The 16,760-nt window shown below is 35.6% G+C and overlaps 1 protein-coding gene across 5 annotated transcripts in view; it reads left to right on the top strand.

Moving 5' to 3' along the window:
- ROBO2 (roundabout guidance receptor 2) overlaps positions 1-16,760 on the top strand; it is a 641,887-nt gene that overhangs the window by 606,535 nt on the left and 18,592 nt on the right. For all 5 annotated transcript variants that reach the window (XM_056135437.1, XM_056135436.1, XM_056135440.1 and 2 more), the window contains 2 exons: positions 1,285-1,545; positions 7,140-7,345. In XM_056135437.1, the coding sequence (XP_055991412.1) occupies positions 1,285-1,545; positions 7,140-7,345 (467 nt within the window). The remainder of the gene's footprint in view (positions 1-1,284; positions 1,546-7,139; positions 7,346-16,760) is intronic.

Genomic DNA, 16,760 nt, shown 5'->3' with positions numbered 1-16,760 from the left:
CAGATGAGAAAGGATTTTAGGTACAGTTAATGAGTGAAGTTTTCATTATAACAACATATTTCCTGAATAATTTTAATATACATCTGATGTGAACAGATATTTTAGAAATATGCCATTTTTACTAGCATGGATAATGGACTAGAGAGGTAAGATAGTATCCAAATTGTCTTTGGAATATAGAGGGCTAGTCCACATTCTAAAACTGATATGTGGTTCTGGAAGTTCAAGGAGAAACATTCAAGAAATATTTCAGAATTTGAAAACTCAGCCTTAATTGCAAGGAAATTTATCCAATAATACATCTCTCTGTATTATTATGGGTCATTTTGAAGTATATATATATATATATATATATATATATTTGACTTCTAAAACAATAAGACTATACAAAAATAATAACTAGGAAGGTAGTGTTATATCACAGTGACAAGTTTTGCATTAGTTTTTCATATTCCCAAACCACAGACACTAAAATATAATGATTTAAACATTATAAATCTCTACATATAGCTATCTGGATGTATCTGTTGAGATAGATATATAATGTGGTTGGTTAGATCTTAAACATGTTGTAGGAAGTTGAATTTTTTTTCTTTTTAGGTCACACCCAGTGATGTACAGGGGTTACTCCTGGCTCATGCACTCAGGAATTACTCCTGGCAGTACTCAGGGGACCATATGGGATGCTGGGAATTGAACCTGGGTCGGCCGTGCGCAAGGCAAACGCCCTACCCACTGTGCTATCACTCCAGCCATGGAAGTGGAATTTTTTATGTGTCAAAATTAAAGGACATACTAATTTCTGTTGAGAAAAATCAGGAATATTCAGAGAATCAAATATATATTATAAAATTTCTGAGTCTTAATTGACACATAATAATGGACAAAAGCTTGGTATTTATTTAGAATAAATGTAATACAAATTTCAAATACTTTTTAAAATATAAATATTGGCATTTTCTGTTACACAGAATATAATAGTTGAGAGAGACTAGTTGAGCCTATAAATGGTAAGTTCATTAATTGTCTTTAATTAGCAATTTGGCTTTTCCACGTGAGTGACTGTTGGAAAGTTATTGCCTTCTGTAGCACTGATAACAATTTGATAATTAGACCTTTTATAAAAGCAAATTAAGATATTATGATAACAGATGCAATAATGATTAGAAAATTAGACAACAGCCAGGTGATTTACTGTGAGAGAATGTTTTGGATACTCTGTGGTGCAATTTTTTATGAGAATAATTATGTCTATGTGTCTTTGTGCTTTTCTTTTCATTTCAGCTATGATAGTGATAGCTGGTGCCCACCATTACCAGTACAAACATACTTACACCAGGGAATGGAAGATGAACTGGAAGAAGATGATGACCGCGTTCCAACACCTCCTGTGCGAGGCGTGGCCTCTTCTCCAGCTATTTCCTTTGGGCAGCAGTCCACTGCAACTCTTACTCCATCTCCAAGGGAAGAGATGCAACCCATGCTGCAAGCTCACCTGGATGAGCTGACAAGGGCCTACCAATTTGATATAGCAAAGCAAACATGGTAAATATACCCACTAAGTCAGAGGTATCTGGGTTTCAACACATTGATAGAGAAAACAAATGTTCACATTGAGATCACAGTGAGATCCTAAGGGACAGAGACAGTATGGTGGGTATAGCACCATATATATATATATATATATGTATATATATATGTATATATATATATATAGATGACACAGGTTGATCTCCAGCACCCCATATAGTTACCCCATGTACTGCCAGAAGTGATCCTTGAACACAGTCAGTTGTAAACTGTTAGCACTGCTGGGTGTGGCCCTCAAACAAACAAACAAAAATGATGTTCTTACAGAATTATGTCTCTTGGTTTAGAAATACTTTTGTACAACTATTTCTTTACTGAAAGTCACTTAGTGTTTTTAGCTAAAACTGAAAAGTTTTGTTAACTCTTTAAAAGATAAAGAGTCAACCAGGTAAATAATTACGGTTTATTGAATTTCAGGCTAAAGTGCTTTTCTCTACACCACAATATTTTTTTTTTCAATTTACAATTTAGTTCTTGGGCTGGAGCGATAGCACAGCTGGTAGGGCGTTCGCCTTACAAGCGGCCAACATGGCCGATCCGAGTTCGATTCCTCCGCCCCTCTCGGAGAGCCCGGCAAGCTACCGAGAGTATTCGATATGCCAGACACAGTAACAACAAAGTCTCCAATGGAGACGTTACTGGGCCCGCTAGAGCAAATCGACGATCAACGGGAGGGCCTTTACCTTTACCTTTACCTTTTACAATTTAGTTCAGTTAGCATATTCTTGAACACACTTCCAATGTGATAATAAAAGACTAATTTTAGATTCTGTGCAGTGCTTCTGGTTTTTGTTGTCATGAATATGTTAATGTAAGCATGTATAAATCACATATATCTAGTGTCATTAAAAGACTTTCTTTGTCTGGATTAAATGAGATAAAAAAAATAGTGTTAGTAACAGTAAATTCATCTCTCCAAACTTAGAATAAATTAGAATCTCAAATTTTTATTTTCTTATTTATCTGTCTTATCAGATATAGATCTTAACCTACTTGGATATTCTATGAAAAGGAAAGTAAGTGGGATCAACTCAACAATTCTGCAGTTTTCTCTTCTAATTTTCTATTGACCAAATATAAAACTATATTTTCCTTGCTGTTTGCTTATTTATTTATTTTTACCAGGGATTGAACCCAGGTCTTACACATGCAAGGCAGATACTTTAACACTAAGATACAGCTCTATCCTGAAAAATGATTCTTGGAAATTAAATCTCAGTGACATAACTCTGGTTGTATTTTCCTGATATATGACCCATACTTAAAGTTAGAGCACAATTTTATAAATATATTTGCTGCTTCTTTTGATACTTTTACCTACTGGACAAGTTACTAATAGGGCCTTTTCTCAACACTTGTGAGGTCTTTATTTTAAAAAGCAACTAACTAGGCAAAGACATATTTTAACTTGCAGTATAACTTAGAGCTTATTATAAACATAAGTTCTTTTATTAGAACCAGAATTCCGGGGCTGGAGCAATAGCACAGTGGGTATGGCATTTGCCTTGCATGCGGCTGACCCAGGTTCGATTCCCAGGACCCCATATGGTCCCCTGAGCACCGCCAGGAGTAACTCCTGAGTGCAGAGCCAGGAGTAACTCCTGCGCATCGCCAGATGTGACTCCCCCCAAAAAGAACCAGAATTCCTTGAATATTTTACTCAGTTAAGAGATAGCTTTCAAAGGTCAAAAATAATTTAGTTCAAAACCATATTAAGCATTTAATTGCTTTAAGAATTTAAGAATTTAATCACCAAGGACTCCCTTCTTTTATTAACTAATGTTAACAAAATCAACTAATGAAGGCAGGTAATTTAGTCATTCAAAATAAAAAATTCTAGTTTATAGGTTATCAAACATGCTTTAATTTTAGAATCATCTGTATAGCCCTAAATATGTGGCATTATGTACCCTATCCAGAAATATTCTACTTGCTTGTTTGGATATTTCACCAAGGTTTAAATCACTGCCTCTGCCTTAACAGCGATATGACAATGAGCAACTCACTTAAATTTATGTGTTTCAGAGTCTCCATTTATAAAATAACTAAGATAATAATAATTCTATGAAGTGACAGAGCAGTGCCCAAGGTCATTCTCAGATTCAAGACCTAACTGAAAAAAATCACAGAATTCACAAACACTGTTATAGTAAAAACATTGCTTAATTATAGTGAGAAAATAAAGGTTGAAGTCAAGCAAGTGAAGAAATACATGGTAAATAATCTAGAAAAGTTTCTTTGGGTCAGCCTCAGTGGTTGGAGCTCTCACTATTGAGCTGTAGAAAGCATTACTTTCCTGAAAACATACATAAAATATTGCCAACCAAGGAATCTTACAGAAGCCATTTCTTTATTATTCATATTTACAATCATAGAGTTGAAGTTGATTATATAACAAATCTCCAATATGAAAACTGATAAATTAAAAAATCAGTTTTTATTTGAAATTGTTATACCTCACCACAGGGTTGTTGTTATGCCCTTTTCTGAGGATTTAATAAAGCTGTTCGTAGTTAATTGAGCCTTCTGTGTTACTATTTGTGTGTATTGAGTTTAGTTGGCTTCTATGTAACTTTCCAATATCATTTGGTGTGCTTTTACTGAAATTTGAGTATGAGGAGTTTGGAGGCAAAAGTTCAGTGTTTCAGGAGGTTCTCATACACAGAACTACCCATGCTGCTGATCTTGGTCTCCAGGCCCACGAGAAGAGGAGCCCATACTCTAATGCAAAGACTCATTAAGTCAGTACATTCTTAGACTTTCTGTGGTAGTCCTTTGCCTCCAGATAAATGAAGATAAACTCAATCAGCCTGAATATTTGAAGTCCTTAGATATTACGTTTTCATCATAGGAAGACAAAGGGCCAAGTTCCCTAAACAAGATCCAACTCAATTATTATATGCATTGTAATGGTTTTTACAAATTTTTGTGGTAATTCAATAAGTATACACTTATGTAGTATTTATGTATCTAGCCATGATGTTTCAGAGGAATTTGTATTTTTAACTGAATTATCCAGTTAGACATCTGTTTATTTATGTTTGGTTTGGGGCATACCTGGTTGTGCTAAGGGCTTAACCCTAGCTCTGGACCCAGGGATTATTCTTTGTGGGGTTTAGAGGACAATGTGGGATGGTGGGGAACAAATCCAGGGTGGTTTCATAGAAGGCAAGCACCCTGCCCCACAATAGAATGTCTCCAGTTCATTTTTCCACATTTAGAAGAGCATTCCACTGACAGAGTGCTCAACAGACATTTGATAAAATAAACAAAGAGCTGGTTCATCTTTATCAGGCCTGTACTAAATGTCGTGTATGGTCCTATGCAGCAAGTATGAGCAACTGATCACGAAGAACCTCGCTCTTCTTGTATAACTACCGATGCCACTCTTTTATAACTGCCTATATTTATCACTGTAGCACTGCACTGTCCTCCTGTTTTTCATTGATTTGCTCGAGCGGGCCCAGTAATGTCTCCATTTTGAGACTTGTTACTGTGTTTGGCATATTAAATACGTCGAAGGTAACTTGCCAGGCTTTGCCGTGCGGGTGAGATACTTTCAGTAGCTTGCCAGACTCTCCGAGAGGGGCGGAGGAATCGAACCTGGCTCAGCCAGACTGGCTGCATGCAAGGCAAATGCCCTACTGCTGTGCTATCTCTCAGACCCTGTCAATATCACAGAAGGATTATTTAAAAATAATGGCATTCAGCCTCCATCTGTAGGGGTTAAGTTTATATGACGTGTCATCTATCACTAGGGTGTGCTTTAAATGTTTTGTACCATCTTCCAATATTTCAGCTTATCTCCAATTACTGCTAAACTCAAGAAGCAATTGTTTGCTCCTTAATATTTATGTGTTTCATTAGCAGGTGTCAGAAATAATGTAGAAGTAGAGTGTCAATCTATCGGGTCATCCTCAGGACAAATATGCAAGCAGTAGAGGAAATAGAATAATGTATAGAATAGTGCATTCTATATTTTCTTGTTCTTTATGGCTCATTCCTCCCCCAGTTCATAAATGGAAACAGAAGCAACACAATAACATGTAGTTATGAGTGCTCAAGATTTTTTGTAATAGAAGCTAGGAAACTTCTTGACTAATGAGCTCTGATAAATGCCAAATAATAACTCATGTTCTCAAATTCCTGATTTCTTTAAAGAGATGGGTCTGCTATTATTGACATTTCTTCTAGAACAAATATCTTTGGATTTTTAACATCAAAAGATTTAGAATCTTGTTAACAGTGAAGTCAGTTACAAGTTTGAGGATTAAATCGAGTAAGGAAAAGTGAAATCTTGAAGAATTAGGTATTTATCTTCCAAATGCATATGTTAAAGAAAAACAATCTTGTATATTTAATGCATAAACTAACAATGACTGCTTGGTATCTTCTTTGAATGGATAATCTTTAAAATATTCACATCAATATGAACCTAATATGTCAAAGCAAGTACTATATTCACCCTTTAATACTAGTAACATAACCATAAAACGCTTCCTTTTCTTTACCATTTTTACATATATATAGAACTTGTAAGTCACAAAATAGACTGAACACAGGTCTTTACATTTTACAACTCATGTGATTTGAAATGAGTCACTTAAATGTGAAGTTGACTATAATCACAAAGAATTCATAATACATTTGCATCTACTTCACATGGTGAAGACATTGAAAATTATCCCTATATCTCTTCTGCTTTTAAGGTGTTTATGACATAGGTGGAGAAGAACACAATGTGTCTGTTCCTTCCTCAAATTGTGTTAAAGTAGAAGTAACTATCCAATTTAGATAGTGGAGTGGAGTGTAGAGGAACATCCTTAAAGGCAGAAAATATAATTGGTGATTGAGGGATAGGTATTTGCTGTCATGTGGTTTTCTTCCTAAGGGTTAGTGGGTCACATGATTAGGTACCATAAACTTTTTACACTAACCTGGAGATAAAAATAACTATATTCTTCTTGGACCTTCAGAAAGGTCAGATTTAAGTAATTATTTATGGCAAATAGTCTTATCCTTCTCAGTGACTTGACACAAAATGCTGGTTTTGCAATTTTTTCTTATTTTTCATCATAAATTCAGTGGAAAAGTACAATAACAGATGTTGTTGTCAAGTCACATATATATAGCCTATTGTCATAGCTGAAATTAAGCTCCTAAATAAATTGATGGAAACCAGGAAGAAAAATTAGTAGCCGTACATATGCATATGCATAGCCTATTGCCATCAGTAAAATTAAGCTCCAGAGGCTGGAGTGATAGCATAGTGGGTAGGGCGTTTGCCTTGCACTTGGCTGACCCAAGTTTGATTCCCAGAATCCCATGTGGTCCCCAGAGCACTGCCAGGAGTAATTCCTGAGCGCAGAGCCAGGAGGAACCCCTGAGCATCACCGGATGTGACCCAAAAAGCCAAAAAAAAAAATTAAGCTCCAAAATAAATTGAAGGAAATCAGGAAGAAAATTTAGTAGACATGACATGCTGTTTTTTTTAAATTAGAGTTTTGTTGGATATTAATGCCTTTAAAAAATTTCCACTTATATTCTAGGCACATTCAAAGCAATAATCAACCACCGCAGCCGCCAGTACCACCATTAGGTTACATGTCTGGACCCTTGATTTCTGATTTGGAAACAGATGTACCCGATGATGATGCTGACGATGAGGAAGAAGCTTTAGAAATCCCCAGGCCCCTGAGGGCACTAGAGCAGACACCCGGATCCAGTATGGACAATCTGGACAGCTCTATAACAGGTAACGGGATGGATTTAATAGGAATAACCGACCTATTTATAACATTTAAATGCATCAAAAACCAAATACTTTCTTATGTAAGATTCATTCCACTTCATCTATTTCTGTAACATTTTAAATATCATAATCTGAAACACAAAATTCAAAAAGGATTTGGAAATACTTTTGCTTTGCTGCAAAAATGATAAGAAAATTCATGAATTTTAAAAAGCCTTAAAGACATGAAAGAAAACTCAATTATATCCAGGGCTTTCATGAAAAGTTCACTCTACTGGGGAACCGAGTCTATTACATAAAAAAACCTTGACTTTTAGAAATGATATATTTTGTATATCAGGAGCAACATACAAAGTGAATGCAAACTTAAAATGCTTCTTGATATTTCTCTCTGTAAAATCATTCACTGATGAAATAAGCAAGTCTTCGAAATAAGCCTCTCTAAGGTTACGCAGAGATTTATTTTTAGAGTGGAGAAAATGTACAGTGAGATAAAACATACATTTATGCATTTCATATCGCTGAGTTCAATAATTGCTTCTCTCCCCAAAACATGATTATTTTTGCTAGTTATTTTTTCTTCCTTTTTCTTCCTCTTGCCTTGTTCATTGAGAGAAAACCTTCAATTTGCACGTTCCCATGAGATTCCCAGGACAACAATCTCTTTCCAAAGACTTTATCAAATGTTGTTTGAAAAACTTAAATCCTAATGAATTTACCATGAATATGTAGGAATTTAAAAACAATCTTTATATTCATATGGCAAGCAATATTATACACACATACACAAATGCTCCCTATGAGACGATAATATACAAGTATACAAGATAAATATGTCTTGCTTTTGCATGTCATTGGGCCTTCTCAGAAAACCACTCATTTCTGTATGTTAATGATAACTTGATTCTAGGAGTCATTTTACCACAATCCCCTTCATTCATCTTACTCTAACAGCTTCCCAGCTTTCACCAATTTTCTCCAATGTATTAGGTTGCAGTAAGTACTGATGAAAACTGGTTGACAGTGATTGAGAAGCACAAGAACTTGAAATTTTGCTATGTGTCTGTCTGTTCCTCAATTATTCAATGAAGGATGCATAAACCCATTTTTCAGTATTGTGTTTTATTGGGGGCGGGGGATGTCTGCTTGCCTGACTAATTAAGACTCATGAACTGCAGACATATTACTAGGATTTTTAATACAGATCCAAATGAAAGTGGCAGAGCAAAAGTCTAAGTCCTTAAATGCAACCAGCTATCTTATTATCACAGTTATGTTAAGTCCCTTTGACTAAGTGTCTAACATAATCTCCTTCAGGGTAAAATTCTGCATATGTTTTGCATGTCTCACTAATGATATTGAACTTTTCCCCATTAGGAATGCAATGAGAAATTGCAATAGCAGTGAACTTTTTTTAAAAAAGCCCACTGTAGCCTATGTAGTTCTTTTATTAAATATTATAATGTCAAAGATGATAAACATATCCATAAATGAGGAGCAAGCTATTTTACTTTCCCACATGCTGACTTTCCTGTTAGTAACCAGTCAGAGTCTCATGTGACAGCAGTTAAAAACAATCTGAATTTCTCCTAACGCTGGCTAATTTTCACTCAAATGAGGCTTTTATTAGTAAGACAACACAGTCTATTTTCCTACTTGAGCTTACTGCTTAATTATTGCCATCTATAAAACCTTTGGGTGTTTATGTATACTATGATGAGTTTATCTTGTGACTAATTCAATATGTCAACAAAAAGTTGCACTTTGTACATAATAGTATAATAAAATAGTTTTTACTTATTTATGTTTTGTTAATGTAACTTTGTGAGAAATTTCTGATCAAAATTTTTATTTGATTTCCATGGTATGAAGCAAATATAAGTTAAGCTTTAAAGTAAATATAGATTTTTAAAATATTGTATTCATAATGTGATACAAATGGAGTCTTAGTGGGGGTGATAGCTAGGTGTGTGAGTATATGTAAGCATATGTATATGTGATGTGTAGAGTATACAGTTATGAATATACTAGGGCATGTTTACGTGTGTATGCATACACACATAATTATATAGGAATGATTTTGAAGTGAATTTTGTACATAAAGATCAATTTTATGGAAATCACCATGCAATGGATATTCTTCTCATGTGTTTATTTTTTTGAGATCCTTAGAGCTATTTTAATGGCGCTGAAACATGTGGGCAATAAAACATGCTACTTCTATTTTTGTTTAATGTTTTTGAGGTGATCAGTGGCCATGGAGAATTCTGACCTGATCATAAAGCATTTCAGATCTAAATAAATGCGTGATATGAGTAATCATTACATTTAGTTTAAATTCACTGATATTTTTATTTTTATGAAGCTAATGAATGATTTTTATTAAATATAACTAATAATTATAATCTACTTCTTAAACTCTAAAACCAACCAGAATGACATCCGGTGTTAACACAAAGAGGGGTTAATAAGTACTCGAGATTTTACTCATGCAATTCATCCTGTCAGTTGCCACTTTAGAAAAAAAATCAACAATTAATGAGACGGAGTTCATTTTGTAAAGAGTTAAGAACATTAGTGCCTAGTATCATTGTAATCACTAAGTAATTTGCAAACGTTTCTTAACTTTCAAAATAATGACTAGTTAATGAATAGAAAATGTTAACAGAGGAAAAACTAAGAATTTTCATATCTTAAAATCTCAGTGTATTAGTTGATAGGGTGGATACAACCAAATCCCATGATTGAGTGGCTTAACCAGAAGAGTCTTATTTCTCATGATGCTAGAAGTCTGAAGTCCAAGATTAAGGTGCAATCATATTGGGTTCCTCTTGGAAACCTTCCCCACACACCTTCCTGGCTTGTAGATAATTGTCCTCTATCCCCTCACATAGGTAGAGAGCAAGCTGTCTAATTTCAGCTCATAAAGAAAAATTCTCATTATGATGATCCCACCCTTGTGATCTCATCTAATCTTGTTTACCTGGGCTGAAGAGACAATATAGTGCTCATTCACTGCACCTGACAGGCTTTGCTTCAGCTGCTCATACCATGGGCTCCCACATACCACTGCTTATAGCCCTGGACACTCTTGAGCACTGCTTGAGTGGTCAGATAATCCCTATGGCAGATCCCTAGCATCTGCCTGAAAATCCCTGGAAGAGGCTCCTGAGACTTTTGAGCACCTCTTGGGAAACCCACCCAGGCCTCAAGAAAAGCAGAAAGTAAATGACCTTAATTGCCTTAGGAAGGTTCTACCTCCAAATACCTTGGGGATATAGGGCTTCAGCATATTAATTTGGGGAGAATGCATTTAGTCCATAACTCATAACAAAAATATCTATATATCTATAAATATGTTGCTTATTTATCAGAAAAGAAAATTTATTGAATGACTCTTCCAACCAGTTAGCTAGGGTTTTAGATTCAATACATTAATAACTGCCGCAATGGCTTGCACATACACAGCAGCCCATATTTAGAGTAAGTGCAATATACTTTCTAATCAACGTGTGTGTATGTGGAAGGGGGGGACTCTGAAGATCTGGGGCTCATGCTGGGTCCTCAGTGCTGTATGAGCCTGGTGAACAACAGGACTCTGTCTCTGGTGCTTTAAAGACAATGTGGTATCAAGAATAAGAGCTGTGGGGCTGGAGTGGTTAGCACAGTGGGTAGGGCATTTGCCTTACACACAGCTGACCCAGGTTCGATTCCCAGCATCACATATGGTCCTGTGAGCACCGCCAGGAGAAATTCCTGAGTGCAGAGCCAGGAGTAACCCCTGAGCATCGCCAGGTGTGACCCAAAAAGCAAAAAAAAAGCAGTTCTTCCCCGTTGAACTACCTCTTCTGCCCACAACCCTATTAATTTTGTTAAACTAATATTGACAATTAACATTTTGTAACTTCCAATATTTATCAGTGAAAATCAATGTGTATTTTTATTGAATTATGTTGACATTTGAAAGCCTAATTATCTTTCACCATACAATTGTCCCCTACATCTTGATTTATATTGCATCCTAATAAATTTCCCTTCAGATAACTGCTAATGAATTTATATTCCTAAAAGATTCTTTTTGTTGTAGTTTCATGAATTCATCTGTTTGTATGGTCAGAACCTATTTTTATTCCCATTTTACAGATGAGAAAAATTGAGACACATAGGATCTTTTTTTCAGGCTCATTCACATGATACATAGAAAAAGAATATTCATATTCAGTCATACCGTAAGATCCCTGCTGTGAAAGTGCCCAGTTTTTTTCTAATCTCAGCATTTGACATCTTTGAAAGGAGAGTAATTTCTGATCTATTATTTAACATGTGCATCTCACTTTATTACTTTCTATGTCTATCTCTTTATATATGCATACATATAAATAAATATTTATCTTAACAACTGGAACATAGCTTTATCTTTAGATAAATTATTCCTTAGTTCCAGTAGATTTACTCAAGATCAAAATATTAAATTGGAGTTCAGAGAGATAGTACAGCCATTAAAGCTTTTGTCTGGCACATGGCAGACCCAGGTTCGATCCTAGCAACCCAAGTAGTTCTCAGAGCCTGTCCAGAGTGATCCCTGAAAAAGCACTGAGCACTGCCATATGTGGCTCAAAAGCTATATAGATAGATATCGATATATAGTTATTAATGTCATTTTTTAAATATTGAGTTATAAATTGTTACAGCAACTCAGGATAATAGAACTACAAACGATTATCTCTTTGGCAGGGCATTTTTATACCAAAGTCTTTCATTATCTGCCAATAGAAATGTGAGATTTTGTAATAATCTTATTGTTAATTTACTTAAATGATTCAAATCAAATATGCTTTATTAGGATTCAATAAAATTAAAAATATGTGTTTGCAACATCCTCTATTTGGAATCATAAAGGATAATATCAGTCTCTAAGACTACATTTGTTATTTGTTTTCCCAAACCCCAAACTCACCACCTGAACGTGAGTAGAGAAGGCCTGCTAGACATTTTTCTAAAACTACCTTGGTGGGGACTGGAGTAATAGCACAGCGAGTAAGGCCTTGCACACGGCCAACCTGGGTTCAATTCCCAGCATCCCATATGGTCCCCCGAGCACCACCAGGAGTAATTCCTGAGTGCATGAGCCAGGAGTGACCCCCTGAGCATCGCTGGGTGTAATCTAAAAAGCAAAAACAAACAAACAAACAAAAAGAACTACCGTGGTGTGAGACAAGGGTAAAGGTTTCCTATGTTAAATGGCTCTACTACAGGAATCAAAACACAGAAGACAATAGCAGAATGGGCAGGAGTAAAGTGCCCGGAACTTGGGCCATGATTGGTACTGCCTCAATGACCACAAAGAGGAAAGCAGAGAACCTGTGAAGTGAAACATACATTTCCTTGACTATCGTCTGTCACATAAACATCACAAATAAAACGACGTCCTGGCTCTGTATTTTAAGTATTTTATATTTTGGAAGGTCATTAATGGGACTCAAAACCAGATCATTTTGAAAACATTGCAATGTGGCAACTTCCCCATCTGGCTGGACCACACAGTATGAACAGATCGCTTCAAAGTGTCACCTGATGCTTGCCTTTGCCTTTTGCTGCAGACAATTTAAGGAAAACATTTGTAACCTGGAGGAAATTTCTTAAATAATTGTTTCATTCTTTGGGGCGGCTTTAATAGCTTTGAGTTTAGAAGAAATCAAATATATACTTGAAAATCTAACAGTGAGAAGGAAAATGTATGTATTTTTTACGTTCTATTTCAGTAAAACAAGTTAACAGGTGTCATATGTCCTAAGGAAGATATTTTTTAATTGCTTATTTTGCTTTCCACAGATGTCACACATTCCTTTCTCCCTGAGGAACATAGGAGGAATTGTTGCATATTTAATAAGTTTGAGAGAAAGAAGGTCTTCTAAAATTAAACCTGTTTTATCTACCTCTAGCCAGAGGTCAATAATTGGATCGATTTGTCCAAAATTATTTAAAATTGATCATATTACTTAATAGAAAGAACTCTTGGATTGAATATTGGCTGAGAAAGAGGAGGAGTACTGAATTTTGTATTATAAAATGGTAATACAACAATTAGCAGGGTCGTATTATGAAGCACAGACTTTAACTTAATGGATCTAAGGATAAGCATTTATCAGCAAGGAGGGATTTAGCATAAAATGACTTGTAAATGAATTGATGACTGATCATAAATTAATTTTAGTGCTGAAGATGTAATAGAGACACAGCAAGATGCCACTTTATCATGGTAGTTTACCGCTCAGTAACATTTAAGCAACAACTTAATGACCTATGTGCAGTTCTTCTTAACAGCTTGAATAAATATGAGATTATTTTTGGTCTTTCAGCAATTTTAAACATAGGAAATTTGAAAAGATTGAAACTGTAAATGCAAATAAATTTGCCTAGGTGACATAAATTTATTTTTCATTAAATGTTTAAATATTTATTGATTAGACTTGGAGCTATAATGTGTCAGATTGGTATGGATTGTTTCTAATTTGTAAAGATCTCTAACTGAGCTATTTTTATTTAGCGTTCATCTTCATTTTCTTGTTGATGTTTACTTTTATAAAAGAAAACCAATTATCACAAAATTGCTTACTTTTAAATTGGTGAATTGATGTTGTTTTTTCTTTCAATCATCTTTCTATTATATAAATATCTATATCATTATTGATACTTAATGTAAAGAAAGGAAAATCATAGTAACTCCATACAAGTGAAATTAGCAGTAGTTAAATAATTTTCTTAAATTCTAGGGCATAAGGAAAATTCAGTGTTTGTATACATTTTAATTCATGCTGTATTGTCAACGATTTTTCAAAATATTCTCAACAGATGAAATTATTCAATTTATCATACGCAAAGAGAGAGTAGAGAGTGCCAAACATAAACTCTGACTGTCAAGAGAGAGAGGACCTTTCCTTATTCTTTTAATAATTCTGGCTTTCGTTTTGAAGGTGAAGTTAATTATGGTCACTTCCTTCAGCATGGGATAGTAAGATTTCATATTGTTTTCTCTAATAAGTATTTGTGACACACATGTGTTCATGAGTAAATCATCTCTGTCACTTTCCGCTAACATAGCACTGTAGCACTGTAGCACTGTCTTCCCATTGTTCATCAATTTGCTCGAGCAGGCACCGGTAAAGTCTCCATTGTGAGACTTGTTGTTACTGTTCTTGGCATATCGAATATGCCACAAGGACCTTGCCAGGCTCTGCTGTGTGGTCGGGATATTCTTGGTAGTTTGCTGGGCTGTCCGAGAGGGGCGGAGGAATTGAACCCGGGTTGGCCACGTATAGAGGGGAAAAAAAAAACAAATCATAACAAATCCTGATATTTGTCCTCTTAAAGCTAACTTAAAACCATGGTTTTCATGTTATTCATCCTTCTGAGGAAGAAGAACAATAGCATCAGGGAAACTTTCACAAATACCTAGATTTTTGTTTTGTTTTGTTTTTGCTTATAGGTCATACCCAGCTATGCACAGGGATTACTTCCAGTTTTGCATGCAGAAATTATTCTTGGCAGTACTCGGGCAGTACCGGGATGCTTAGAATCAAACCCAGGTTGGCCGCATGCAAGGCAAATGCCCTACCTGCTGTGCTATTGCTTCAGCCTCTTGTTTGTTTTATTTTTGGACCACACCTAGTGGTGCTCAGGCTTCCCTTCTGGCTCTGTGCTCAGCAATGACTTCTGGTGATGTTCTGAGGATCATAGAAGGTGCCAGGGATTGAACCCTAGTTGGCTTGATTGCAAGGCAAATGCCCTAGGGGCCGGGAAGCCAGAATTTTCTGAGGATGTCACAAAATACATTAATGATTGAGATAAAATTAGAACAATGCACAAATACAGGAATACTGACAACAACAATTCATACATGGAAATTTTGTGATGAAGAAGCCGTTATCACAAAGAGATTGTTTTCAGAAGATGAACAAAAACATCTCTTGATGTTATACATTTTTACATAATGATATTTTCTTAGTGTTGTAAAATTTTTCCTAAAATTTTTACATTCAAAAAGTAAATTTGTCAATAGATAACACGTTAAAGTTCCCTATAACAGGTTAAAGTTGAAGTGCAATAAAGATGATAAAGGAGTTTGTATTGATTTGAACTTTAAAGATTGGCCAAATAACACTGTATAATTCCACATGTACATAATATATAGCAAAATAGAACTAAGAAAACATAACTATTTTCTTGATTCTTTTCAAAATAATTATATATTTATTTTTTATTTGAACCACAGGAATATTGTTCATGATTGGGTTGCAGTTATACAATATAATGTGCCTGTGTCATTACCAGTGTACATTTCCAACCACCAATGACCCCAGTTTCCCTCCTGCCCATCCCCCTCCCCCCACCACGTCAGGCATTTTTCTCTCTTTCTTTCTCTCTCTCTCTCTCTCTCTCTCTCTTTCTCTCTCCTCAACATTTGGGCATTATGATTTGCAATATAGATACTGAAAGGTATAAATAACTTTTTAAAACTTATGAACCAACTTAACCTTTACCAGAAAGGATGGCAAACATAAGAATGGGTAAATCAGCAAAGACTTTATAAAGATTTTAATTCCATAATTATGGATAGAAAGAATAGAACTGATGGGCTGGAGTGTCAGTACAGCAGTAGTTTGTAAGATGCTCATCTTGCATACATTCAACCCCAGTTGGTTCTTCAGTACCACATCTGGTTCCCTATGCCTGCTAGGTATAATCCCTGAGCACAGAGCCATTAATTCTCCCTGAACAGAACAAAAGCACTGTAGCACTGTTCTCCCATTGTTCATCAATTTGCTCGAGCGGGCCCAGTAACGACTTCATTGTGAGACTTGTTGTTATTGTGTTTGGCATATCGAATACGTCACGGGTAGCTTGCCAGGCCTTGTCGTGCGGGTGAGATACTCTTGGTAGCTTGCTGGGCTTTCCGAGAGGGGTGGAGGAATTGAACCTGGCTCGGCCGGGTGGGCCATGTGCAAGGCAAACGCCCTACTGCTGTGCTATCGCTCCAGCCCAAACAAAAGGAAAAATTTAAAAAAGAAGAATAATATTGAAATTCTAGTGTTAAATTTAATATAATACATTCAAATGCTAGTTTGTAAAGATGAAACATCAAATTTATGTTGTATTCTATGTAATACAGCACATTTTATTAGTAAAAATCTAGGATTGACTGTGATATTACAAGCAATTAAAATAAATATTAATTAATTAATTTTTGTTTTGGGGTCTCACCCAGCAGTGCTCAAGGCTTATTCCAGGTTCTGTGCTTAAGGATCACTACTGGCAGGCTTGGAGGAATTTATGGGATACCAGGGATTGAGCTCCAATCAGTGGTATGCAAGGCAAACCACCTGCCTGCTGTACTATTGCTACAGCCCCTAAGTGGATA

This window comes from Sorex fumeus, unplaced genomic scaffold, assembly GCF_029834395.1.
Source record: "Sorex fumeus unplaced genomic scaffold, SorFum_2.1 ptg000115l, whole genome shotgun sequence".
NCBI lineage: Eukaryota > Metazoa > Chordata > Mammalia > Eulipotyphla > Soricidae > Sorex > Sorex fumeus.
Note: the sequence above shows the minus strand (reverse complement) of the source record. Positions and strands in the feature narration are given on the sequence as shown.